The sequence below is a fragment of the Saimiri boliviensis genome, chromosome 2 (assembly GCF_048565385.1).
Source record: "Saimiri boliviensis isolate mSaiBol1 chromosome 2, mSaiBol1.pri, whole genome shotgun sequence".
In the NCBI taxonomy this organism is placed as follows: Eukaryota; Metazoa; Chordata; class Mammalia; order Primates; family Cebidae; genus Saimiri; species Saimiri boliviensis.
In genome coordinates, this window is record NC_133450.1 from 189,202,988 (window position 1) to 189,230,750 (window position 27,763).

At 41.2% G+C, this 27,763-nt stretch overlaps 1 protein-coding gene across 13 annotated transcripts in view; it reads left to right on the forward strand.

The window, feature by feature from the left end:
* Positions 1–14,205: 14,205 nt before the first annotated feature.
* Positions 14,206–27,763, forward strand: part of ZCCHC7 (zinc finger CCHC-type containing 7) — a 279,525-nt gene continuing 265,967 nt past the window's right edge. For 7 of the 13 annotated variants that reach the window (XR_012516641.1, XR_012516638.1, XR_012516639.1 and 4 more), the window contains exons 1-2: positions 14,206–14,339; positions 20,101–20,731. Coding sequence is in view for 6 of the 13 variants with exons in the window: in XM_074395057.1 (XP_074251158.1) it covers positions 20,122–20,731 (610 nt within the window). In the remaining 7 variants the exon portion in view is untranslated. The other 6 variants (XM_074395057.1, XM_010350782.3, XM_074395054.1 and 3 more) reach the window with 3 other exon arrangements.

Consider the following 27,763-nt stretch of genomic DNA (forward strand, 5'->3'; position numbering starts at 1 on the left):
TGGAAACAATCCAAATGTCTATCAATAGGTGAATGGATAAACAAATTGTGGTATATACATACAATGGAATATTATTCAGCCATTAAAAAGAATGAAGTGGTAAACAGGTGTCTCATGCCTGTAACCCCACCACTTTGGGAGGCTGAGGTAGGCAGATCACTTGAGCCCAAGAGTTTGAGGCCAGCCTGGGAAGCATGGCAAAAACCCATCTCTACAAAAAATATGAAAATTAGCCAGATATGGTGGCATGTCTATAATCCCAGCTACTTAGGAGGCTGAGGTGGAGGACTGATTGAGTCTGGGAGGTCAAGTCTGTAGTGAACCATGGTCGCATCACTGCTGTCCAGCCTCGGCAAGAGATACTGTCTCAAAAAAAAAAAAAGAAAGAAAGAAAGAAAAAAGAATGATACATGCCACAATGGATGACCCTAAAAAATTTTTGTGTTATGGCCGGGTGCGGTGGCTCAAGCCTGTAATCCCAGCACTTTGGGAGGCTGAGGCAGGTGGATCAGAAGGTCAAGAGATCGAGGCCATCCTGGTCAACATGGAGAAACTCCGTCTCTACTAAAAACACAAAACATTAGCTGGCCATGGTGGAGCGTGCCTGTAATCCCAGCTACTTGGGAGGCTGAGGCAGGAGAATTGCCTGAACCCAGGAGGCGGAGGTTGTGGTGAGCCGAGATGGCGCCATTGCACTCCAGCCTGGGTAAAAAGAGTGAAACTCCGCCTCAAAAAAAAAAAAAATTTGTGTTACGTGAAAGTAGCCAGAAGGTTATATACATATGATTTCTTTCTTTTGGAGACAGAGTCTCACTCTGTTGCCTAGGCTGGAGGGCAGTGGCACAATCTTGGCTTGCTGCAACCTCCACCTTCCAGGTTCAAGTGATTCTCCTGCCTCAGCTTCCTGAGCAGCTGGGACTACAGGCATGTGCCACCATACACAGCTAATTTTTGTATTTTTAGTAGAGACGGGGTTTCACATTTTGGCTAGGTTGGTCTTGAACTCCTGATCTCAGGTGATCTGCTTGCCTCGGCCTCCCAAAGTGCTAGGATTATAGGAGCGAGTCACTGCACCCAACTACTATGTTTCTTATATATGATATACCCCTAATATGCAAATCTCTAGAGCTAGAAAGCAAATGAGTAATTGATAAAGAATGGGGAAGGAAAATGAGGAGTTATTACCTAAAGGGCATTTTCTGGGGATGATGAAAACATTCTGAAACTAGAAAAGAGATGGTGGTTGTACAACATTGTGGGTGCACTAAATGGTGCTGAATTGTACAATTTTAAATGATCAATGGAGCTGGGCTTGTTGGCTCATAATCACAGTGCTTTGGGAGGCTGAGGCAGGAAAATCACTTGAGGCCAAGAGTTCAAGACTAGCCTGGTCAACATAGCAAGACCCCATTTCTACAGAAAATTTAAAAATTAGCCAGGTGTGGTGGTGTATGCCTGTAGTCCCAGCTACTCGGGATGCTGAGGTAGGAGGATTGCTTGAGCCCAGGACTTAAAGGTTACAGTGAGCTATGATTGTGCCATTGGACCCTAGTCTGGGTGACAGAGCAAGACCCTGTCTCAAAAAAAAAAAAAAAGATGAATAGTATATATATGAGATTCACCTCAAAAGCATTTTCAACAAAAATACCGAACTATATTCTATCTACAAGATATTCACTTTATGTAAAGACTACTTGAGCCGGGCACGGTGGCTCAAGCCTGTAATCCCAGCACTTTGGGAGGCCGAGGCGTGTGGAACACGAGGTCAAGAGATCGAGACCATCCTGGTCAACGTGGTGAAACCCCATCTCTACTAAAAATACAAAAAATTAGCTGGGCATCGTGGCGCATGCCTGTAATCCCAGCTACTCAGGAGGCTGAGGCAGGAGAATTGCCTGAACCCAGGAGGCGGAGGTTGCGGTGAGCCAAGATCGCGCCATTGCACTCCAGCCTGGGTAACAAGAGCAAAACTCCTTCTCAAAAAAAAAAAAAAAAGACTACTTGAAAGTAAAAGCTCCAAAAACAATGTACTATACAAATAGTTAAAAAGGCTGCAGAGACAATGCTAATATCAGATAAAGTATACATCAAGAAGAAAGTATTACAAAGATAAAGAGGAACTTCTCTCTCTCTTTGTTTTGTTTTGTATTGTTTTCAGACGGAGTCTCACTCTGTCACCCAGGCTAGAGTGCAGTGGCACGATTGCAGCTCACTGCCACCTCAGTCTCCCTAGTTTAAGGGATTCTCGTGGGAATCTCGTGGTGCTAGATGGGACTGAGCACTTTAAGTGATTCTCGTGGTGCTAGATGGGACTGAGCACCACCATGCCTGGCCAGTTTTTTATATTTTTAGTAGAGATGGGGTCTCACCACGTTGCCCAGGCCAGCCTTGGACTCCTCAGCTCAAGTGATCCACCCACCTTGGCCTCCCAAAGTGCTGGGATTACAGGCCTGAGCCAGCATGCTCAGCTTATTTTTGTTTTGAATGAGGGTCTCATTCTGATGCCCAAGCTGGAGTGCAGTGGCATGAACATGGTTCACTGCAGCCTCAACTTCCTGGGCTCAGGTAATCCTCCCACATCAACCTCCCAAGTAGCTGGGACTACAGTCACAGGCCACCATGCCTGGCTAATTTTTTAAGTTTTTAGTAGAGATGGGGTTTCACCACATTGCCCAGGCTGATCTTGAACTTCTGAGCTGAAGCAATCTGCCTGCCCCAGCCTTTAAAGTGCTGAGATTACAAGAGTGAGCCACCATACCCAACCAAGAGGGACTTTTGTTAATGATAAAAAAAGATTCATCCATGTAAGTGTATGCATTTAATAACAACTTCAAAATAGCTGAAGCAAAAATGGTCTCAAATAAATTGAAAAACTTAAGTTTTCCGTTATGGTTGTGCCACATGTTATTTAATCTATTGCTTATTGATGGGCACTTAATTCATTCCTGTTTTTTTTTTTTCTTTTTTGCTATTGCCACAATGAATATATTTTTGGGTGTGTACATATCTCTATAACTATCTATACTTAACGTAGCAATATCTACTTTGGATAGATCCATAGAATGGATTTGCTGGATCAAAGGTCATTCTGTCATTTTCTTTTTTACATTTTATCAAAATAACATTTCATTTTGATTCCCTACAGCCAAATTACTTTTCTAAAAGACTTCACCAATTCACCCTCCTATAATGTATGAAACAGTACATTTTTATATTTGGTCTAATACTATCTTCGCAATGCTTCTTACATAGAAATCAAAATCCTTCCCATGCATTCAAAGCCCTATACTCTGGCCCCTCCTTATGTCACCAGGCCCTCCAGTGTTCCTACTCCCTCTACTCTCTTCTCTAGCCTCAGTGATCTTTCAGTCTTTACCAACCTGCTCCAGGACCTTTGCGCCTGCTGTTTCCTCTGCCTGAAGCACTTTACCCTTCATGCTTCTTTCAGTTTATTCCTATTTATCCTTCACATCTCATGTCACATCTTTATAGAAACCTTCCCTAACGTTCTTGACTAGGTCAGTATCCCTATTGTAATCTTTCACAGAGCCTCTTGTATATAGCATTCATCTAAGATACAATTTTCATTGATTCCGTGTATTTATTTATTTAATTTAATTTTTTGTGATAGGTTCGTGGTCTCTCTATGTTGATCAGGCTAGTTTCAAACTCCTGGTCTCAAGTGATCCTCCTGCCTCAGCCTCCCTAAGTGCTAGTATTGTAAGCGTGAGCCACCGTGCCTGGCCCACATTGGTTTTATTTATTTTTGAGACAGGGTCTCACTCTGTTGCCCAGGCTGGAATGCAGTGGCTTAATTACGGTTCACTGCAACCTCGACTTCCTGGGCTTCAGTGATATTCCAGGCTCAGCATCTGGAGTAGCTGGGACTACAAGTGTACACCACCATGCCCTGTTAATTTTTGTATTTTTTGTAAAGATGGGGTTTTGCCTGCCTTCATTTTATTTATTTTTCTTTTTTTTTAGTTTTATTTATTTTTTATAATTTTCATTTTATTTGTTTGACTCCACTGGGAAAGGATGTATTGGTTTTAAATATGATTAACATCTGTTTTTAACATTAGACCATGACTTTCACAAGTGCAGTGATTGGGTCTGTTCATCTCTTCATTTTACATGCATGACACATAGTAGACACTCAATAAATATTTATTTGAATGAAGGAAACAATGAAGGTTATCATAAATATTTTTAAATGTTCCGATCTCACTTATAAGAATTGCATTATGTATTAATTTCCATTTATTTGACTATTAGGGAGATTGATTATCTAATGTGAATTGGCCAGTTTTAGTTCTCTCTTTATAACTACCTATTCAGATCTTTTGCTTTTTCTAGGTAGCATTTAATTTTCTAATTAATTTGTTGAAACTCTTTATATATTGTGGGTGATATCTTTTATTATATGGGAGGGAAATATTTTCTTCCACTCTGTGGTTTGTCTTTTAACTTTTTTTATGGTATCTTTCTTCTTAAACCATTTTATATCTAACACATTTGTAATTTTATTTATCAGTTATTTATTTATTTTGAGACAGAGTCTCGCTCTGTCACCCAGGCTGGAGTACAATGGGATGCGACCTCAACTCACTGCAACCTCTGCCTCCCAGGTTCATACTATTCTTCTGCCTCAGGCTCCTGAGTTGCTGGGATACAGACATGTGCCACCATGCCTGGCTAATTTTTGTATTTTTAGAAGAGATGGGTTTTCACCATGTTGGCCAGGCTGGTCTCGAACTCCTGACCTCTAGTGATCCTCCCACTTTGGCCTCCCAAAATGCTGGGATTACAGCTGTGAGCCACCATGCCGGGCCAGTAGTTTACTTTTTGAATGAAAGGAAGTGGTCTCTAGCTTCATGTTTGCTACTTTTTTTAGCACTGTTTATTGTTTATTAAATATTCACTTTTCCCCTTACTGATCTGAAATACTGTCTGTATCACAAAACAGACACATGAATCAATTATTTATGACCATTAATTCTATACCCTTATCTATTTGTTTATTCCTGCTCCAGTGCCACATAAGATCCTTAGTCTTGCATATCTGTGGTTACACTGCTGACCAAAATCTGACTGCAGTGCTCCTTGTGGCTACTGCTACTTTCTTATTCTCAAAGATACATACCATTTATTCTCTAGCACCCATTATAACAACAATGCCTGCTCACTGCTTTCCTAGACATACTACATAACAATTCTGTTCTGCTCTAATCTTGTCAAGGTTTATCCAGATGGTCTTTGGAGAAAGGAAACTGGAATCTTTGGTAATGCAATCTGCATAGAATCAGTGTTAGTGCCCTCTAATCAGCCTGGAGCTTTCTTTGGGTAATATTCAGTCAGATGGGTGGATTCTCTCTGTGCCAAGAAACCAACATAGATGATAATGAAACCTCTCTTACTATTCCTCCACAGCTGAGCATGGGCACAGGAGGAAGTTAGGGAGTAAGGTCTAGGAGCAACAGCATAGCACAATGAGAAAAAAGCCATTCTCAGGAGAGAGACATCAAACATTCTGAAGAAACTGTGTGGCAGGTCCAGGATTTTAACAGATCTGTCCATAGCAAGCAAGAACAGGGATTGCTAGATCCATGCAGGTAGAGTTAGTGAAGACTGTACAGAAAGAAAGTTGCAGGTATTGGGGATAGGGAGACAGATTTTCTGCAATTAGTAGGTCTGATAGAAAAAATACACCACCCATATGCAGACTGGTATCAAACACAGAAGAAGATCAGATTCCCAAAGGGAGGAAGAGGATATCACAGAGACAGTCCTTTTAAAGTCCCATATTGCTAATGGTTTCACCAATTGAGTAAGAAACAATGGTTAATGGTTGAAACAAAGCACCATGTCTATAGTTTATCATACGTAATTGTGCTTAAGTTGACTGTAGTAAACTGTGGCTCATATGACAGAATGATCTTAATTATTTTCAGTTAGTTTCTTTTGTGGTTAAAGTCCCTAGTAAAATAACTTATGGTAGCATTGCCACAAAGACATGTGGAAACTGAAAACCACTGGCATAATTCTGGAGTCTGGGATGGGCAGCCAAAGGGAGCAGCCCCACTGTAGATGACACCTAAAGGAGCCCTGTCCTTGTTTGAGCATGCGTGATCCTTCTTGCCTCATAATCTGTGGATCTAGGGTTCATGGACATTCCAAGGAAAGGCATGCCTTTTGGAGTAGGCGGCTTCTCAATGCATTACTGATGACATGCTGCAAGATTTCTTGTACGGAATCTGATGATTCTTAAATAAATTAGAATCTCAATAGTTTTGCTAGTCAGTATTCATTATATAGTCACTTAGGGCTAAGCCTTGAGGAATAAAATTCTAACTAGGAATAATAATAAAAAACAGGAATGGTATCCTTGAAATACTAGTTCCTATCCCTAGGATTGTACTGTAATGAGAATATTATCATTTATATAGTTTAATTTATAATATATATTTTTAAATTTCATGATTTTATAGGGAAAGGCAGTCTCCAAGAAAAATTAAAAGCCATCTATATGAATGTCCAAATTTTCAAGAACGATTTCAGAGCCTGGTTGAAAATTGCGTGCTCTCGCCATCACCTTGCAATTTGAAGAACTGCAAAATCATGAATAATACAAAAGGATGTTAAACTTTTCAACAAATCCAGATGGGTACCAATGTCATTGAGAATTCCTGAGAATCACCTTGATTGCTGCTTCAGACCTACGAGCCTGAACTGAATATCACTTACCAGTTGGAGCCTATTGGCTGGCTTCAGTGATGACAGTTTCTAATATCAATTGGTATCTATATTGTTTACTTTTAAACTTGTACAGATATTAAGTTTGTATTTTTGGCAAATAAAAAATGTCCAAACTGTAACATTCAGTCATTTCCCTTGCTAGCCTTCTATTTCTTCTGTCTCATCCTTTAGACTTTGGTGCAATAGAGGGAATGCTGGATTGGCCGGGCTTGGTGGCTCACGCCTGTAATCTCAGCACTTTGGGAGGCTGAGGTGGGCGAATCACCTGAGGTTAGGAGTTCAAGACCAGCCTGGCCAAGATGGTGAAACCCTGTCTTTAAAAAAAAAAAAAAAAATGCTGGGTTGCGAACTGGAGGCCGGTTTTAACACTAACCTTTATTGGGACCTTGCAAATCTTTTCATTTTGCATTTTAGTTGTCCCTTTTGCAAAATGAGAGAGTTGGACTGGGTGTCCCTTCCAGCCATGATTCTAGGGTTTCCATTGTTCCACACAGTCACTGGATGAAGAGACATTGCCAATGCAAAGACTGAGGAGCCATGAAAACTCAAGTTTTGTCTTGCAAGGCTTGAGGCTGGGTATGATGTAGCCTAAAGTCTTTATTTCCAATCTGAGGTAGCAGGGAAATGTGTCCATCTGTGGGTGTTGCTGCACATCATGCCTCCACTCCCCGTCTCCCCACACCATGCCATGTCCTGGACATTCAGTCAGGTCTTGTTTCTCAACACACAAGACTCTCACACTTGTCTGATGCTTTGGCTCATCCTGTTCCTTTGTCAGAAGATCCCCCTGCTTCTCTGCCTGGCAAACTCTCATTCGTTCTTTTCATTTTGCCTTTTAATTTTATATTTTGACATAATTTCAGACTTGGAGAAAAGTTGCAAAATAAGTACAAAGAGACCTCATATACCTTTACCCAGATCCTCAAAATGTTAACTTTTTTTACCAGACTTCTCTCTCTGTCTCCCTCCAGCTCCCAGAAGTTTTTTCTGAGCCAGTTAAGCATCAGTTTCAGACATGATGCCCCTTTACTCCAGGTACTTCAGTGTGCTCAATCTGAAAAGTAAAACCAAGATGTTGTCTTACATAATCATAATGTAATTGTAAAAATTGGGGAAATAACGTTAATACAGCACTGTCCTCTAACCTAGATCTGGATGTTGCCAGTTGTTGTTTTAATGTGGTACAGTTCCTCAGCCTTTCTTTCCGTTTCATGACACTGACAGTGTTGAAGAGATAAGTCCAGTATTTTGTAGAATGTCCCTCAATTTGTGTCATTTTCTCATGCTTATGTTCAAAGTACGCACTTTTGATGGAACTACCGCAGATGTTACGTATTTTTTTCTCAATGAATCATGTCTCACGTGTTTTTTTTTTTTTTGTTTAGGTGAAAGTCCTTCAGTCTCTTCCACTCCCACTTCCTTCATAAGAGGTGAATAAGCACTGTTAACAATTGGCATCCTTTTGGGATTTCAAAAAAGAAAAAAAAAATTCTGGGGTCAATTTTGGGGTTTTAAAAAAGAAAACAACAACAAAAACAAACAAACAAAAAACAATTGGCATGCATGCAGTATTTTGTCTGCATATCTATGTACACACATATCTACATGTAGACACACATGTTCCCTTGTGTGATTCCTGCCTGTATTCCCAGCACTTTAGGAGGTCAAGGCGGATGCAACACTTCAGGTGAGGAGTTTTAGACCTGCCTGGCCCATATGGTGAAACCCTGTTTCTATTAAAAATAAAGAAGTTGCCGGGCACGGTGGCTCACGCCTGTAATCCCAGCACTTTGGGAGGCTGAGGTGGGTGGATCACGAGGTCAAGAGATCGAGACCATCCTGGTCAACATGGTGAAACCCCGTCTCTACTAAAAATACAAAAATTAGCTGGGCATGGTGGCGCACGCCTGTAGTCCTAGCTACTCGGGAGGCTGAGGCAGGAGAATTGCTTGAACCCAGGAGGCGGAGGTTGCGGTGAGCCGAGATCGCGCCATTGCACTCCAGCCTGGTAACAAGAGTGAAACTCCGTCTCAAAAAATAAAAAAAACAAATAATAAAGAAGTTAGCCAGGGATGGTGGCGGGTGCCTGTAGTAACAGCTACTCAGGAGGCTGAGGCAGGAGAATTGCTTAAACCCAGGAGGTAGATGTTGCAGTGAGCTGAGATAGCACCACTGCACTCCAGCCTGGGTGACAGGACACTCTTTTTTTTTTTTTTCTTTTCTTTTTTTTTTTTTTTTTAAGACGAGTTTCACTTTTGTTACCCAGGCTGGAGTGCAATGGCGCGATCTCGGCTCACTGCAACCTCCGCCTCCTGGGTTCAGGCAATTCTCCTGCCTCAGCCTCCTAAGTAGCTGGGATTACAGGCCCGCGCCACCATGCCCAGCTAATTTTTTGTATTTTTAGTAGAGACGGGGTTTCACCATGTTGACCAGGATGGTCTCGATCTCTTGACCTCGTGATCCACCTGCTTCGGCCTCCCAAAGTGCTGGGATTACAGGCTTGAGCCACCACGCCCAGCCTAGTAGACTCTTTAAAAAAAAAAAAAAAAAAAAAAAAATTCATAGTACACCTACTGCTCTGCAATTTACCGTTTTTCATTTAACTGTATGTCTTTGTGAATCTTTTTTTTTTTTAAGCTGAGTCTACAGGTGTGTGCCACTATGCCCTGCTAATTTTTGTATTTTTAGTAGAGACAGGGTTTTGACATGTTGGCTAGGCTGGTCTCCACCTACTGGGCTCAGGTGATCCTCCTACCTCATCCTCCCAGGTAGCTGGGACTACTAAATGTGTGTCACCATTCCTGGCTAATTTTTGTATTTTTTGTTGAGATGAGGTTTTATCATGTTACCCAGGCTAGTCTGGAGCTTCTGGGCTCAAGCAGTCTTCTTTCCTTGGCCTACCAAAGTGCTAGGACTATAGGTGTGAGCCACTATGCTAGGCCAAAAGTGGCATTTAAAAAAATATAGTGTAAGTATGTCCTTGTTTATGTTGTTCCCTACTAATGAATATTTGTTTCCATTTTTTCTATCTCAATTTCTGTACATACATTTAAGAACATACCTCATTTATAATTGTGATAGATGCTAACAAATAGCTCTCCTAATACAATTTTCCAGTTTGTGTTCTCATCTACTGTGCATGACATAATTGCATTTTTCTGACTTAGTTATGTGGAGCATCTATTCATGGCCTTTGGGTTTCCTGCTCTGTGAATTGCCTGTTCATGTTCTTTGCTGTGAGAATGCTGAATTGTCAGTCTTTGTCTGACTACTTATTTCTCCAGGTCTCACTCAGTTCTGTTCCTCTGCAGAGGCTTCTCCATTTCCCCTAATCAGCCACCATCCCCTGCTCTGCTGTTCCATAACACTGTTCACACTGTGCCCAGGCCTTCATTTACCAACCATTCCATACAGAATGTACTCATTCCAAAAGTGTCCACTGTGAGCCTCTCTATGCTTAGCCTTGGGTGGAGAGGCATGAGCTGGTCATCATAGACTCCATGCTAAAGTTCAGTTTTTAAATGTGGCTTTGAGCATAGAAAAGAGCATGAGTTTTAGATCTAGGCATAACTTGAGTTGAAGTCCAGCTTCACCACTTCCCAGCTGTATGTAATTCAGAGCAAGTCACTTGATCACTCCAAGTCTCCATTTCCATAGTAGTGAGGTGGGGCTAATCCCTCCCTTAGAGAGTCACTCACAGCTGGGTAAGAGATATATATCTGAAGTGGCTAAAAAGGCATTGTTAAGAGGTCAAAATAAGTTGGTTCTCAGAGGTTCTAGGAGCCACTAATAAACTGGAAAATAAAAAGGAAGAGGTAGCTCCTCTCTTTGCAATATGAAGGATATGGATGAGTGCTGCTTGCCCAGATCCTGCTACAGAATATCCTATCTTTTCTGCTCTCTGCAGCAGATTTCTGCTTTGTCCTGGCCCCTCATCCCAATTCTGCTATTCACTGTTGATGTACTACTGCCATTGCCCTGGGGAGAACAGGTGCTTCCTTTCTCAAATAAATTTTGGTCTCTTTAGAAGATGCTCTGTAAGAAAGACTTCAGGATACTTGTGCATGCTGCCACCCATGATTTCAAGAAGTAGGGGCTGGGCATAGTGGTTCACACTGAGGCGGGAGGATTGCTTGAACCAGGAGTTCAAGACCAGCCTGGTCAACATGGCAAGATCCCCTCTCTACAAAATATATATATCTTTAAATTAGCTAAGTGCAGTGTGGTGATGCATGCCTGTCGTCCCAGCTTCTTGCAAGGCTAAGGTGGGAAGATCTCTTGAGCCCACAAGGTTGTGACTGCAGTAAGCGAGACCTTGTGTCAAAAAAAAAAAAAAAAAAGGATTAAAAAAAAGAAGTGAGGCTGGGTGCGGTGGCTGAAGCCTGTAATCTCAGCACTTCGGGAGGCTAAGGCGGGTGGATCACAAGGTCAAGAGATCGAGACCATCCTGGTCAACATGGTGAAACCCCGTCTCTACTAAAAATACGAAAAATTAGCTGGGCATGGTGGCGCGTGCCTGTAATCCCAGCTACTCAGGAGGCTGAGGCAGGAGAATTGCCTGAACCCAGGAGGCGGAGGTTGCAGTGAGCCGAGATCGTGCCATTGCACTCCAGCCTGGGTAACACTTCGTCTCAAAATAAAAAAGAGATGGGGTTTCTCCATGTTGGCCAGACTGATCTCGAACTCCTGACCTCAGGTGATCCACCCACCTCGGCCTCCCGAAGTGCTGGGATTACAGGTAAGAGCCATCGCACCCAACCTATCTGCACTTTCTAACACCATGTCTCTTAACAGATGCATGTTCAATAAACGTCGGTGAAAATGATCAAACTCACACTTACCTTGGGGAGAATTGAAAAGGCCTGTTTCATTATGAGAGAAGAAAAATAGCTCAGAGGAGTCTAAGTTATTTTAAAGGTATGCAAAAACAATTTTTAAAAAAAAAAATTAAAGATACGGGGTCTCTCATCCAGGCTGGAGTACAGTGGTGTGATCACAGCTCACTATGACATTGAAATCCCAGGCTCAAGCAATTCTTCTCACCTTGGCCTCCTTAGTAGCTAGAAATACAGTCGTGTCACCCTGGCCAACACGGTGAAACCTGGTCTCTACTAAAAATACAAAAAAATTAGCCGGGCGTGGTGGCACACGCCTATGGTTCCAGCTACTCAGGAGGCTGAGGTGGAAGAATCGCTTTAACCCAGGAGGCGGAGGTTGCAGTGAGCCAAGACTGGGCCACTGCACTCCAGCCTGGTGACAGAGCAAGACTCCGTCTCAAAAAAAAAACAACCGCGCCGGGCGCGGTGGCTCAAGCCTGTAATCCCAGCACTTTGGGAGGCCGAGGCGGGTGGATCATGAGGTCGAGAGTTCGAGACCATCCTGGTCGACATGGTGAAACCCCGTCTCTACTAAAAATACAAAAAATCAGCTGGGCATGGTGGCGTGTGCCTGTAATCCCAGCTACTCAGGAGGCTGAGGCAGGAGAATTGCCTGAACCCAGGAGGCGGAGGTTGCGGTGAGCCGAGATCGCGCCATTGCACTCCAGCCTGGGTAACGAGAGCGAAACTCCGCCTCAAAAAAAAAACAACAACGAAATAAAACCACCCCCCCCCAAAAAAAACAGTTGTGTGCCACCACACCTGGCTGATTTTTACTATTGAAACATTTTTATTTATGTTTTTATAAAAAGATTTATTTTTAAATGTATTTTTATTTACTGAATTTTAAATTAAAAAAATAGATCTTATTTTAAATATAGATGGGATCTCCTTATGTTGCCCAGGCTGGTCTCCAACTCCTGAGCTCAAGCTCAACCTGATCCACCTGCCTCAACCTCTCAAAGTGTTGGGATTACAGCTGTGAGGCACTGCATTTGGGATTTAAACATTTTTTTTCAGACAGGGTCTCATTTTGGATTGCATTGGTACGATCTTGGCTCACTGCAGCCTCGACCTCCCCAGTTCAAACGATTTTCCCACCTCAGCCAGGAACAGCTGGGACTCCAGGCGTGGGCCATCATGCCCAGTTAATCTTTTATTTTATTTTATTTTTTTAATAAGATGGAGTTTCTCTCTTTTTGCCCAGGGTGGAGTGTAACAGCTCACTGCAACCTCCTACTCCCGTGTTGAAGCGATTCTCCTGCCTCAGCCTTCGGAGTAGCCGAGATTATAGGTGTGTGCCATCACGCCCGCCTGGGGGTATCCTACCTGGAATTACAGGCCTGAACTACTGCACCCAGCTACCCTGTTAATTTTTAAAATTTTTTGTAGAGACAGCCTCTTGTTGTATTGCCCCGGCTGTACAAAAGTACTAAAAGTACAAAAAAAATTAGCCGGGAGTGGTGGCAGGTGCTTGTAGTCCCAGCTACTGGGGAGGCTGAGGGAGGAGAACTGCTTGAACCCAGGAGGCGGAGGTTGCAGTGAGCCGAGATCGTGCCAGTGCACTCCAGCCTGGCGACAGAGCTAGGCTCCGTCTCAAAACAACAACAATAACAAAAACAAATTCACTTGTAACCGCTGCAAGTAAGTGTTGTGTCTCACGCCTATAATCCAAGCCCCGGGCTCCACAAGACAAAGAACTCACTTGAAACTGCTGCTTAATATCATATATTAAGGGCAACTTGAATCGATGCTCCCAGGTTGCGTTCATCAAACTTGGCCCACATAAATTCTCTGCTTATGTTAACTTTGCCTGAATTTTTCCTTTAGGTCGCCCGTTATTTCTAAAGTTGTACAAATGGGTTTAGCTTTTATTAAAATAAGGTGTGAGAAGGGCAAATGAAGCCAGAGGCTCCCAGCACAATGTTGGAGCCTTCAGAGGCTTCCAAAGGATCAGCATTAACTCCAATATTTAGAAAGAGTGCAGCTCTTTAAGATTCACAAAGTATTAAATCTGTTGCTTGGAATTCCAGAAACCGGAGGAAGCGCCAAATAAAGATAAAAAGATAAAAGAGATCAGCCTAAAATCGGGAGCGCAAGGGAGAAGCTTGAAGCTATGGGCTCTCTCGAAGTAGGGGTTTCCCGCTCCAGCGCTGCCCAGGTCCGCAGACCAAGAGCCGCGCCGGCCCTCGTCGCCCAAGCGAGCAGCTCGGCTCCGGCGCCACGTGGCGCTGGGAAGGCGTCCTCCCAGCGCCAGGGAGAAAGAGGCGGAGCCCGGCCTCAATCCCGCAGGGGTAGTCATGGGAGTTGTAGTTTTCCTCGCGGGCGTACAGGGCACGAACTCTCCGGCTTTTGCCCGCTAAATAGCATCTCTTTCATACGAGTCATTCAAATGATAGACACAGTCTACGTAGGTTCAAGACAAGGTGGGACGGGGAAGAGGCAAAGCCAAGAAGGCAAACCTAAAGACTGTGGTAGGGCAGAGAAAGGGTTCACACTCAGTACGCATGCGCACAGTAGACGCGGCGGGTAGGCGGGGACGGAAAGGCGGTGTCCAGTGCTGTGTTGTCCCCGGAAGTGCCTGCCCTCCTCCCGGGTCTGCGCGGACGCGGCCTCCTTACCTCATTTGTCTTCGCCCCTCCCCGTTCTCTTACGCGTTTTGGTTCCCGGTTGGTGCTTCCTGTTTGCAGCCGCTGCAGTGAGTATGTGAGTGACGGACCCTGAGCCGCCCGCGGCCCGGGACCCCTGCCTACCCTCCATTTCGCCCGCCAGGCTGTGGAACTAGTACATGCCCCCTCGCCGGCCTCGGCGTCTCCCGTCAGCCCCTCACTCGTGGCGGGGCGCAACTCTTGGCCCCTAAACTGCGCGCCGACCCACGCGGCCGGGCTGCCGGTCTGGGGGTCCGCGTCTCCCTGGCCCCCCAGGATCTAAGGCTGTGGTTCAGGAGCTGCTGGGCGTCCAGGGCCTGGGTTCGGGTGGCGTATCTCCCCTTTTTACATCCCCGCAAGGCCTGTGTCGTAGGGAGGCCAGTCAGTGAAGCGCGGAGCTCCCGGCGGGCCGAGAGGGAGTCCAGTCTTTGAGGACCGACTAGTCCTGGGCCACCTGTCGCCTCTGCTGTCAGAAGCAGCAGCTGCAGCCCTGGACTCCAGTATTTCGGGAGCTGTGTCCCTTTCCGCATGCAAAACAAGGAGACTTGGACTGTGTTTACTAAGGCGCCCCTTATCCCTCCCATTCTGTGAGCGGACAGTTGCCTGCAACTTTTGGGAGGCGGCCGGTGCTGTGGAAAAGCTGTGGCTGGGAGTCAGGAGGCCTGGGTTCTAGTCGTGGCTCCAGCACTGACTCGCTGGCGACTCCAGAAAGCTCTAAGCGAGGCTGAATTTACGATTATTTCAGATGATACGGTTGAATTCGGGGCTCCGTTAGGGCCTTTTTAGCTCAGTGAATAAGATTCTCTGAGCCCGTTTCTCCAAGTATGAAACGAGAGCGTTCAATTTGATGACTTTTCAGGGCTCCTCAAAAGCTCTTGACTTTGTGGGGGCTTTTTTCCCCTGTATTTAAAATTTTTTTTCCTAGAACTGTTAGAGAAATGACTTTGTGTTTTGAATGCTTAGGCAATCACATCCAAAGACTTTTAAATGGATTGTGTGTCTATTTAGGAAAGCATTATGCTTTGGAGACAGTTTAGCATTGCTACTTTCTTTCTTTCTTTTTTTTTTTTTTTTAAATACGGGGTTTCACCATGTTGGTCGGGCTGGTCTTGAATTCTCGACCTCAGGTGATCCGCCCGCCTTGGCCTCCAAAGTGCTTGGATTACAAGCGTGAGCCACCACGCCCAGCCAGCATTGCTTTCGAGAGCATCTGAGAATGAGGAATAAACTCAGGAAGGATCTCAACTGAGGATGATATTAATATGATAGTTACTGGGTAAGAGACTGAATGGCCGAAGGAAAAGGGCTAAGGGAAAGATGAAGGAAATGTTTCCAGATAGGATTAGTTCTCCTAATCATGTCTATATCCCAAGAGCAGCTGGGGCTAATGTGACTAAATTTAGCTTAATATTTTCCCACCGAAATACTGTGCTCTGTCTTTTGTGACCTTTGTTTTACACATTTGGGTTTTCCATCCCGGTCAGATTTGATTCAGAGTGGCCGTCACATTTGCAAAATGGGCAGACATTTCAACCCCTTAGTCAATTGCGTTTCACCTGTCACTGTCAGGGCAGCTCACCCAGAGTAAGAAAGAAATTTTACGTCGAACCTAAAGTGTGTATTCTTCACATTCCAATGTAGTTTGGACTGAATATGAGGCTGTGGATTTAAATTGGCCTGAGATGAATACCTGTGTTATCAAGAAGGAATATCTAGGGAAGCTAAAGGTGCTTTGGAAGTAAATAAGTGCAAAAGGTCAGAGTGACCAGTTGGTAGACTGAGAGCAGAAAGATTGATTAAAGATTATATTAAGTAAATTGTGAAAGGATAAATAAGCCTTAAGTTGTCTAATTTAAAACAATTTAGTGAATGAATACTGCTCCCTCTTTTGAATGGGAAGAGCCTTTGCAGTTATTCTATAGCTGGTTTATATTTGTTAAGCTGTTTTAACTTGTGGATAAGTTTTATTTACATTTCCATGATATTTTAGGATCTTACATAGGAAACATCTTTTCTGGTCATGGGATTGATAAAGTCTTTGAGTACTAACTTGGAAGATTCTTGGATGATAAACTGACAAATATGTGTTTTCCTTTCACCTAAAATGTCTTATTTATAGTTTTTAAACTCTGCTGGGAGGTGAAATGGATATTTGTGAGGTAAATTTAGGTATTAGAACCAATGCAAATATCGCAATGAAGAAAGGATTTTTTTTAAAAAAAAATCTTAATTTGAAGTTACTTATTTGAGAATTTTATTTTGGTCTGGGTACAGCCACTCATGCCTGTAATACCATCACTTTGGGATGCCAAGGCAGGTGGATCATGAGGTCAAGAGTTCCGAGACCAGCCTGGCCAACATGGTGAAACTCCAAGAATTCAAAAATTAGCTAGGTGTGGTGGGGCGTGCCTGTAATCCCAGCTACTTGGGAGGCTAGGGCAGGAAAATTGCTTGAATTTGGGAGGTGGAGCTTGCAGTGAGCGGAGATTGTGTAGCTGCACTCCAGCCTGGGCAACAGAAAAAAAAAAAGAATTTAAAAATTTTGGGGAACAGTTGGCTGAGAATCACAGAAATGTGAATCACTTCTATCTGTGCCCTTAACCAGCTGCATAACCTTGGATTAGGCCTCCTGTCTCTTTGTACTTCAGTTTCCTGATGGGTAGATTGAGGAGTCTGTGTGAGATAATCTGATTTTGTTATCTAGTTAGTATACTTGGGAATCATGTACAGGGACCAGAAAGCTGAGAAAGTCTTCTGAGTCCAGAATGTGTGTGTATGTGTGTAAAAAACATATATATTGTCCTCTGAGAATACACTTTTTAAAGTAAATTCATTTGAATGTAATTAAAGCAGTAACATAAACCAAAACAGCCTCCGGCAGACCTTAACCCTGGCATACATAAGCTACCTATATAAGAGAGCATGTTAGGCCAAGCACAATTTTCAAGTACAGACGGTACAAAATCCTCTTAAAGGCCATAGGGGCTAAATTGTTAAATTCATTTTTCTACATTTCAGGGAAAGAGATAAATCCTTAGACCCAAGGAAGTCAGTTTTTATTATGGTTCTGTGGTTTATTTTTGGCATACATTCACAGGTGTGCCTATGGCTTATTCTTAATCCTTTTCCTTTGGGATGGCTCCAAGAGTAGTACAAATTTGTAACTCTGTAATTTAGCCTTTAATTTTTTTCTGTGCTGCACTGGAATTGTGTTTTATCTTCAGTCCACACTGGATCCTCAGGATGGATCCAGTGAGGATTTTAAAAGAAGCATAATTCCTTTGACTTCTTTTAGAATTAATTTACCTATTAAATAAAAAGGAAAGGATTCGTCTTTTATTTGAATTCTTCTGAGGCTAACGTTTCAATATAAACTGCTAAATGCTGTTAGCATTATTCAGACAGCCACATTCAATTTGTATGACAGTAACAGCATAGGAAGGACAGTGCAACAAGGGCACAGGTACATGATACCTCTGAGAAGAAAAGCATTACAGGTTGGTTGGTTTATTCTGCAAAACAAACAACTGCAGTAGGAATGGAGTATGTTTTTGGCTCTTGTCCATTTGTTTCTTGGAATTAAGCTGGTTCTGTTGCCAGAACTACCATCACCATACCCTGACATTTTGGGCAGAAATTTGGGAGACTAAGAAAACGACTATTTTAATTTTACGTGTATAGCTAGAAGTTGAAAAAAGAATACATTGGCATCGCTAATGCTCTCTGGGCTGTTCCTGATTTTGGACACACACTTATTTTTCCAGAGCTCTCATTTTAATCAGTAGTCCAACACTACCTAATAGAAACATTTACTATGTAGAGTTTTGGTTGCTGATGGTAAAATTTAAGGCCTTTGAGTAGTTAAAAGACAACAGAAATTTATCTCATCGTAATTTCTGTATTTTAAGCACATACTAGATTTATCAGGACTGAAGAACAATTGTCCGATGGTGTAGTTCATTTATTTATTTATGAATTCAACAAACGTTTGTAGATGGCCCCCAAAATACCAGTTAACCTTGCTTGGCTTTGGTGATTCATTGTTTAGCAGAATGGGTATAGTTCCTGTCCTCCTGGGGTTTCTGACCTGTGTTTCTTGGAGATTCATATTGAATAAGTAATTAAAAATGTGATGAGTGTTTGGAAAGGTAAAGTGCTATGGAAGCCTATAAAAGGGGCACTTGATTTAGTCTGGTGGGGAGTGGTTTTTAGCTGAGTTTAAAAGATGAAGGGTGAGGAAGATTTAATATGCTCACAGTAGAAAGTATTTCAGTTTAGGCATTTATTACCAAAGTTGGGAGTTTTGTCTCTATTAGCTCATTATTAAGTTTGTTTTTATGTGCATATTTATAACTAGCACAGAGTTTTTGATAGAGTCTGGCTCTGTTGCTCAGGGTGAAGTGCAGTGGCATGATCTCAGCTCACTGCAGCCTCTGCCTTCTGAGTTCAAGCTATTCTTATGCCTCAGCCTCCTGAGTAGCTGGGATTATAGGCGCACACTACCATGCCCAGCTAATTTTTGTATTTTTAGCAGAGATGTGGTTTCGCTATGTTGGCTAGGATGGTCTTGAACTCCTGACCTCAAGTGATCCATTTGCTTTCGACTCCCAAAGTCCTGGGATTACAGGTATGAGCTGCTGCACCCGCCTGCCCTTGTTTTATTTTTGTATTGGGCTCTTGCTTTGTTACCCAGGTTGGAGTACAGTGGCGTGACCATAACTCACTGTAACTTTGAACTTCTGAGCTCAAGGGGTTCTCCCACCTCAATCTCTTGAGTAGCTGGGATTACAGGTTTGGACTACCATGCCTGGCTAAGTTTTTATTTTCTATTTTTGTGGAGATGGGGGTCTTACTGTGTTTCCTGGGCTGTTCTCAAACTTCTGACATCAAAGTGATCCTCCTGCCTTGGCCTCCAAAAATGTTGGGATTATAGGAATGAGCCACTGTGCCAGCTCAGGCATTTTTACTTATTTTTTTGGCCAATGAACAGAGAGCATGAGATTAATTTGTTAATTGAGAATATACATTTACACCCAAACAGTAAATAAAATTGTTTCCTGTTAGGGATTTTAGTTGTAATTGAGATATTCCTATATGAGAATATATACTTGAAAATATGGGCTGTAGCACCAGAACCAAGGAAAAGATGAAGAATGGATGGGATAGTGAGAGCTGCTTTAAGTCTATTGAGTTTTAACATTTTGGAAAGCAAGTATTTTGTGTCGTGCAGTCGATCTCATCTAGTTTTTCATTTACAATATACCTGTGAAATATTATATAATCATGTGTTACATAATAGCATTTTGGTTAAAGACAGACTGTATGACTGTGGTCCCATAGGATTTGTAGGCTATTTTTACTGTATCTTTTGTATATTTAGATACACAAATACCTCTGTATTACAGTTACTTACAATATTCGTTATAGTAACTTGCTGTACTAGTTTGTATCCTAGGAGCAATAGACCATACCAGATAGCCTAGTTGTGTAGTTGGCTACACCATCTAAGTTTGTGAAAATCATTTTATGAAGTTTGCATGATGAAATCACTGAACAAAGCATTTCTAAAAATGTTGACTGTTTCCATCAGTAACTATAACTCAATTTGTCAGTAGTAGTTTTTGTTAGGGAATGGTGGGACTTACAGGAGTGGGTCCTAATAGGACTTAGAAATCCTTGGAAAAAAAGGGATTTTAGTATGTCTGAGAATTGTGATGGCCTTCATATTAGCAGTTGTCACTAACGTGTGGTATTGTTCCCTAAACTGTCATCATCTGAACTTTTAAAATATATTCTGTGTACAACTTTCTCTTTTGCAGCATCAAGGTTACTGACTTTTGATGATGTTTGGTGGCTACGAGACTGTAGAAGCATATGAAGATGCTCTTTATCGAGACGAGTCATCTAGTGAACTGAGTGTTGATAGTGAGGTGGAATTTCAGCTCTATAGCCGAATTCATTATGCCCAAGATCTTGATGATGTCATCAGGGAGGAAGAACATGAAGAAAAGAACCCTGGGAATTCGGAATCTTCGAGTAGTAAACCAAATCATAAGAAGCTAATTGTCGTTTCAGATAGGGAAGTCATCCAGCTGTCAGATGGATCAGAGGTCATCACTTTGTCTGATGAAGATAGTATTTATAGATGTAAAGGAAAGAATGTTAGAGTTCAAGCACAAGAAAATGCCTGTAGTCCTTCTGCTTCTCTTCAGTCTAATGAGCTGGTTGATAAGAAATGCAAGAGTGATATTGAGAGGCCTAAACCTGAAGAGCGGTCAGGTATAATCCGAGAGGTCATGATTATAGAGGTCAGTTCAAGTGAAGAGGAAGAGAGCACCATTTCAGAAGGTGATGATGTGGAAAGCTGGATGCTACTGGGCTGTGAAGTAGATGATAAAGATGATGATATCCTTCTCAACCTCGTGGGATGTGAAAACACTGTTCCCGAAGGTTAGTATCACTGGCCATTTTGAAAGTAGTATTATCTTTCATAAGGAGGACTGCTTTTCCTAGACAAAAGACCAATAGGGTCTGCTCCATTTAATTCTTCACTTTTTGGTGGTGTTTTTTGGCTTGTTTCTCATGCAACTCTCTTACTGGTGGCTACTCTGATGGTGGTCTGTCTGAACATCAGAAAGAGTGTGTCAGAATACCAAAGACACTCTGCTTCTTCCTGTTTGGCTAGAGCTAGTTTTGCACCTGAAATCTTACTCCCCCCTCCACCGCTGCTTGGTGCCACAGGTGAGTACTCCATCTACATCTGACATTAGCTCTGTGCACTCATTCAGCCAACTCTGTTGAGACTGTCTTTTCCTATGGGATTTGCTTACCAAGGAGTTAGATGGCAAGCATGGAGAATGCCTGGCACACAGAATATATATGATTAGTGTTAGGGTTAGGATTTTAGGTACTCCAGAAAGACAGGAAAATAAAGACTTGTAAGTCTAGAACAGGTTATAGTAGAGAATGGAAATTTTGAGAGCTAGATCATCAAGGATTTAAACTTTGGTGTTAGTTTTATCTCTGTGACATGTAGTCCTCTAGTTTTAATGCTTATATCTTCAAGAAGTTCCTTTTTTCATTTCCCTGCCTTCATGCCTAATGCTCAGTCTCTTGCACTAGTTTCCTAAGTAGTCTTCTTTTATATCTGCCCTATACATTTGTTAAAACTGGTATTGAAATACTCTTTTACTCGTAGTACTTTATTGCTGCTCCAAAAATCTTATTTATTTATTTATTTATTCTTTTTTTTAAAAAAATAAGATGGGGTTTCGCCATGTTGGTCAGGCTGGTCTTGAGCTCCCGACCTCAGGTGATCCACCCACCTTGGCCTCCAAAGTGCTTGGATTACAGGCATGAGCCACCGCGTCCGGCCTGCTCCAAAAATCTTTAATGGCACCCTACTTCCCCAGAAATTATGACATTGAATGTAGATCATGCTTGGAGCCCCTGGGATTGGCAAATGTTTTTTTAAGAAGGCTGATAGAAAATATTTTATATTTTCTACTCAACTCAGCCCTTGTGGGAAAGCAGCCTTAGATAATACCTACAGAAATGGGGTGGCTGTTATCAATAAAGCCCTACTTAACAAAAATGGGTGGCTGGCTCAGGCTGTAGGTTGCTAACCCTGTGAACTTGACAGCAAAACAGAGAGAGAATAGTAGTTAGGGCATAGAATGGAATCAAGTAAAGTTTTTCTGTTTATGTAAGATCTGATGATGGTTTTAGGTAGAAAGAAACTTGGGAAGGAGAGACTAAACTTGCTTGATGGATTGGATTGGGTTGGGGGCCAGGTTAGAGATTGGATCAGGTGTATGTGTTGTTGAATTATTTCTAAGAAGGAAGAAAGACACCAGGACACCAGTAATTGCTAAATCATCAAATATTTATAGAGGTAGAGAAGAAAGAATAAATTCAGATCGATTGAGGTAGATGAGAGAATGTATGAGGATATGTTTGATTTTCTTGGGAAAATGAAAGCAGAAGTAGGAGAAGGTGGGGGATAATTGGAAGCTTAGAATGTTTAATTTAAACATTTCCTGATCTGTGGGAAATACTTTCAGGCAGTGGCTACCAGTATTTTAAAGGTGATAACCTGTTTAACTTCAAAACAACTTGTGGACCACCCCATGATTGTAGTTACGATTTTGTATTCAATTGAGAAAATGCGTATTAGAAAGAAGCTACTACTCGTTAGTGACTTTGTATTTTATGAACCACAACATTGATATGTGAGAAATAGTGTTTATAATGCATTGATAGTGTTTATAGTGCACAATATTAATATGTGAGAAATAGTGTTTATAATGCATTGTTCTTGGTAATCATTAGATTACTAATTTCTGTTTCCCAGGAGGCTAAAGGTTCTTAAGTTGGAAATAATTGCACTCTAATGAATCAACAGTAAGAGAATAAAAGATTGCTTAGAAGTAGTATTCAGTCAAAATTAAAATGATATGAACTTATAATGAACTCACTTTGAAGTATTCCATAAATTTCCAGTATTACTTGTCAGCTCGGAGCAAGATGACAGAAGCAAAATGATCTAGGGTTACATGTAAGATTACAGAAGGCCAAAATAAGCATTCAGCTTATTCTTTCTCTAAATTACCTTTTTCCTGAGATTACACTTAGTTTCACTAGTCACTTCTGTATTTGTGGTCATGAGATTGTCATCTCCTTAACCGTATTGTTGATTTCAAATTCCCCATGTATACCTACTGAACATTTTCATTTGGGTATCTTACTGTTTCACATTTACAATACTGAAAAGAAAGGTTGATAAGTTGAAAAAAAGCTTATTTTCTTTCCTTTGAAACAACTCCCTGCTGTTTTCTGTTTGTACTTGAGAATCTACAGGCATGCTAAGTTGATTGCACGACGTAGATAGGTTGGGAAAAACATGAATTAGGTGCTGGCTTTAGTGAAGAAATTGAAATGTGCCATGTTTGGCAAATGATGGTGATGAGAAAGTAGAGAGAACTTCAGATTTGTTTTTTTGTTTTAGCCAAATAGAATTAAATTCTGCATTTTTGAAAATTAATTTACTTGACTCTTATAAACTCTTACAAATACTCAAATATACTCTTTTATTTCCTTGATTCACTAATGCGGTAGTATGATTTCTTTTCAATTAATAAGCAATATATTCAGTACTGATCCCCATATAAGTGTGCTGTTACTCTCTAATCATTATCCCTTTCATAAAAATATCTAGGGATAGATCAGTTCATATAATCTTTAGAGAGAAGATTTTTTTTTCATTTCTGTGAAAGTGTAGAGAAAATCTCAAGTACTTTTGAAGTGCCGGGTTTTTTTTTTGAGACAGAGTCTTGCTCTATTGCCAGGCTGGAGTGCAGTGGCACGATCCTGGGTCACTTCAACTTCTGTTTTCTGGTTTCAAGCAATTCTGCCTCAGCCTCCTGAGTAGCTGGGACTACAGGCATGCACCACCACACCCGGCCAATTTTTTGTATTTTTAGTACAGATGGGATTTCACCATGTTGGCCAGGATGGTCTTGATCTCTTGACCTCGTGATCCACTCACCTTGGCCTCCCAAAGTGCTGGGATTACAGGCGTGAGCCACCGCGCCAGGCACAAAATGCCTGTTGTTAAACAGCGTCAATAACTATTTTGTGTTCTGTTTCCTTGACCTCACTCTGAAGAAAAAACCAAAATATCTCCCAGAATTATGGCATATTGAAAACTGCAGTATAATATAAAAGACAAGATTACAGGCTCCTTGAGGGTGGGTCTTTTCCATACTCATAAACCTACTTAAAATATTTAGAATAATTTCTTGACACATATATTACCTCCTGTCTCAGTAATTGCTAAATCATCAAACATTTATTGAGCATCTTCTCTATGTAGGGTATAAGTAGTACTGAAGTAGTACTGGTCTTACAGTGGTAAAATACTTAAGTTTTAGGCTGAGTGCAGTGGCTCACCGCTGTAATCCCAGCACTTTGGGAGGCCCAGGCAGGTGGATCACCTGAGGTCAGGAGTCGAGACCAGACTGGCCAACATGGCAAAACCCTGTCTCTACTAAAAATAAAAAAATTAACTGGGCATAACCCTGTCTCTACTAAAAATAAAAAAAATAGCTGGGCATGGTGGTGAGCGCCTGTACTCCCAGCTACTTGGGAGGCTAAGGCAGGAGAACTGCTGGAACTGAGAAGTGGAGGTTGCAGTGAGCAGAGATCATGGCATTGCACTCCAGCCTGGGCAATGGAATGAGACTCTGCCTCAAAAAAAAAAACAAAAGAGACGTAAGTTTTAGCCTTAAGTGCCATAGTGTTTCACTAAAGAGACAGAATATAAGAAGCCAAGTAATTTATGGAATGGAATTCTCTCTCTCTGAGTTTTTTTTTTTTTTTTTTTTTTTTTTTTTTTTTTTTTTTTTAAGCAATGGGATCATGTTCTTCAAATAGAGCAAGGCTAGTCTGGAACTCCTGGGCTCATGAGGTCCTCCCACCTTAGCCTTCAGAGTAGCTGGGACTACAGGTGTGAACACAGCTTGGAAATCTCTTAACTATGGGAATTAAGTCTCAAAATTCTGGTGATATAAGTGGTTGAAACTTAAAACTTCAGAATTAGTGAATTTGAGATAGTTCATAAGCCTGTGAAAGACTGTATAAATACATACATATTTTACATTTACTGTTACTAAATTTGTAGTAAACTTGAGTACAGCACTACCTCTTTTTCTGTGGCAACTGCAGACTCTCCCCTCTTTAATTGCAGTGAGACATTATTATATTAAACAGTATAATGGGCTTACACATTTGTTTTGCTTTACTGACAGATAATATACAACTCAGAGGCATTTTTTTTCCTTTGTATTCTTTCTTTAAATGTTCAACACTTCTCTGATTTTGTGAGCTTCCTGAGGCTCCTTTGAGACCATATATATGTGACACTTAACAGTCTAGCCTTCCTCAGTATGTGTAGATATATGTTGGTGGCTTTGCCTGTAATAAGTTCATGCCAAAACATAGGCCCATTCAGTTCCTATTACATACGGCTTTCAGCTTTCTCTACTCAGGGGTGGAGGAGTTTATTTCTAAGGTCTGAGCCTCTTTTCCTTTCCTTTACTCTTTCCTAAGCCTTCTTTATAAAAACTAAGCATGTTCTATCGTTTGTTTTCCTTTTTGATTCCCGCCCTTTACTTTCTTTCATTATCCCCAGCAGGAGTGACTTGTAATTCTCATATATTAGAAAGGCAGACCTCCTGGTAGAAGAAAAGATGCACCCAAGGAAGTCAGCATGTTTAGTAATTTGTGTGGGGGATCTCAAGTTTGAAAAGGATTGTTATGTAAGACAACCAAATGATGACATGTGACAATAATGACAGAATAATTAGCTACTTACTTTCCTGGTTAGAAAAGGGATATTATTAGTTCTAGGAGTAACTGCTAGCTCTTTCTTGTACATTTTTTATTGTGGAAGTAGAAAAATATACAAAAATAAAATGTTACTTCAGTGTCCATGAACTAACTTCAGCAGTTACAAATTTATGACTAATCTTCCCTATTTATAACTGTGTGCCCCTGTGTTATTTTGAAGCTAATGAGACATCATTTCATTCATTCATATATGTATGTATGTATGTGTGTGTATATACATCATGTGTGTGTATACACATTTGTATACAAAAATGTGCACACATATTTGTCCTTTAGTATCTATGGGGGATTGGTTCTAGAATTTCTCATGGATACCAAAATCTATGGATGCTCAAGTCCCTGATAAAAAATTGTAGAATATTTGCATATAACCTATGTACATCCTCCCATATACTTTAAATCTGAGATGTCCAATCTTTTGGCTTCCCTGGGCCACATTGGAAGAATTGTCTTGGACCACACATAAAAGACAATAATACTGACAGTAGCTGATGAGCTAAAAAAAAATTACCAAAAAATCTCATATTGTTTTAAGAAAGTTTACAAATTTGTATTGGCCCACATTCAAAGCCTTCTTGGCTGTGAGTTGGACAAGCTTGCTTTAAATCATCTCTGGACTACTTAAAATACCCAATACAATATAAATACTATGTAAATAACTGTTATACTATATTTCAAGGAATAATAATCAGAAGGAAAATGTACATGTTCAGTAGGGATGCAGTTTTTTTGGTCTGGAATATTTTCTTTTTTCTTTTCTTCTCTTTTTTTTTAGATATAGTCTTGTTCTGTCGCCCAGGGTGGATTGCGGTGGCGCAGTCTTGGCTTACTGCAACCTCTGCCACCGGGGTTCAAGCAATTCTTCCACCTTAGCTTCCCGAATAGGTGCGACTGCAGGCACCTGCCACCATGCCTGGCTAATTTTGTATTTTTATTTTTGATTTTTTAAACTTTTAAAATTTTTATTTTTTTCCTGAGTTGGAGTCTCACTGTGTCACCCAGCCTGGAGTGCAGTGGCATGATCTCGACTCACTGCAACCTCTGCCTCCCTGGTTCAAGTGATTCTCCTGTCTCAGTCTTCCGAGCAGCTGGGATTACAGGTGTGCACCATCATGCTTGGCTAATTTTTGTATTTTTAGTAGAGTTGGGGTTTCACCATGTTGGCCAGGCTGGTCTTGAGTTCCTGGCCTCAGGTGATCCACCCGCCTTGGCCTCCCAAAGTGCTGGGATTAAAGGTGTGAGCCATCATGCCCAGCTGAAATGTAAAAATAAATATTTTAAAAAATATATTTTAAATCAAAATATCATAGATAAATTTGTGGTAATTCTTTGATCTTCACACAGCCAACCAGTGTTCAGATTTCCTACACTGACTCCTAATTTTTTTTCCTTACAGATGATTTGCATTTGACCTGATCCATGTACTATAATTGATTGATAAGTGTCCTTTAATGTATAGGTTTCCCTTAATCTCTTCTTTTTTAAAATTTCTTGTAATTTGTTGTACTACTTAGATTCTTTGTCATCTAGAATTTCCTATGGTCTGAGTTTTGTAGTATTGCTTAACATGTTCTACTGTCTTCTGTTTTTCCTGTGAATTGGTAGTCGGATCTAGAAGCTTGATTGAGTTCGGGTTTTCTCTCTGTTGTTACATCATCAGCTTGATGCACAGATTCATTCGTTTCACTTTGCTTTTGATATGTTGTTTTTTAGAATTATGTTTTAAAAATTTGATTTGCTTTTATAATCAAGTAAAATGTTTATAAGATTCCAAGTTCAAATCAGCAAAACATGATAAAATCTATTTAGAGAAGGCAAACCTTCTGTCCAGTCTCCATCCTGTTCCTGCCCTTCCACTTATGAATAACCATTAAGAGAAAATTGTTGGTTTGTCCTTATATTTGCTTAAAATATGTATATCTTTGTATACTCTTTCCCTCTTTCTTAATAAATAGTGGCATACTATCTACTCTTTTCTCTAACCTTATTTTTTTCTCTTAGCTGTATATCCTGGAGATAAATCCATAGTACTGTGTAAAGATATTTAATAATAATTCTCATTTCTAGGACTAT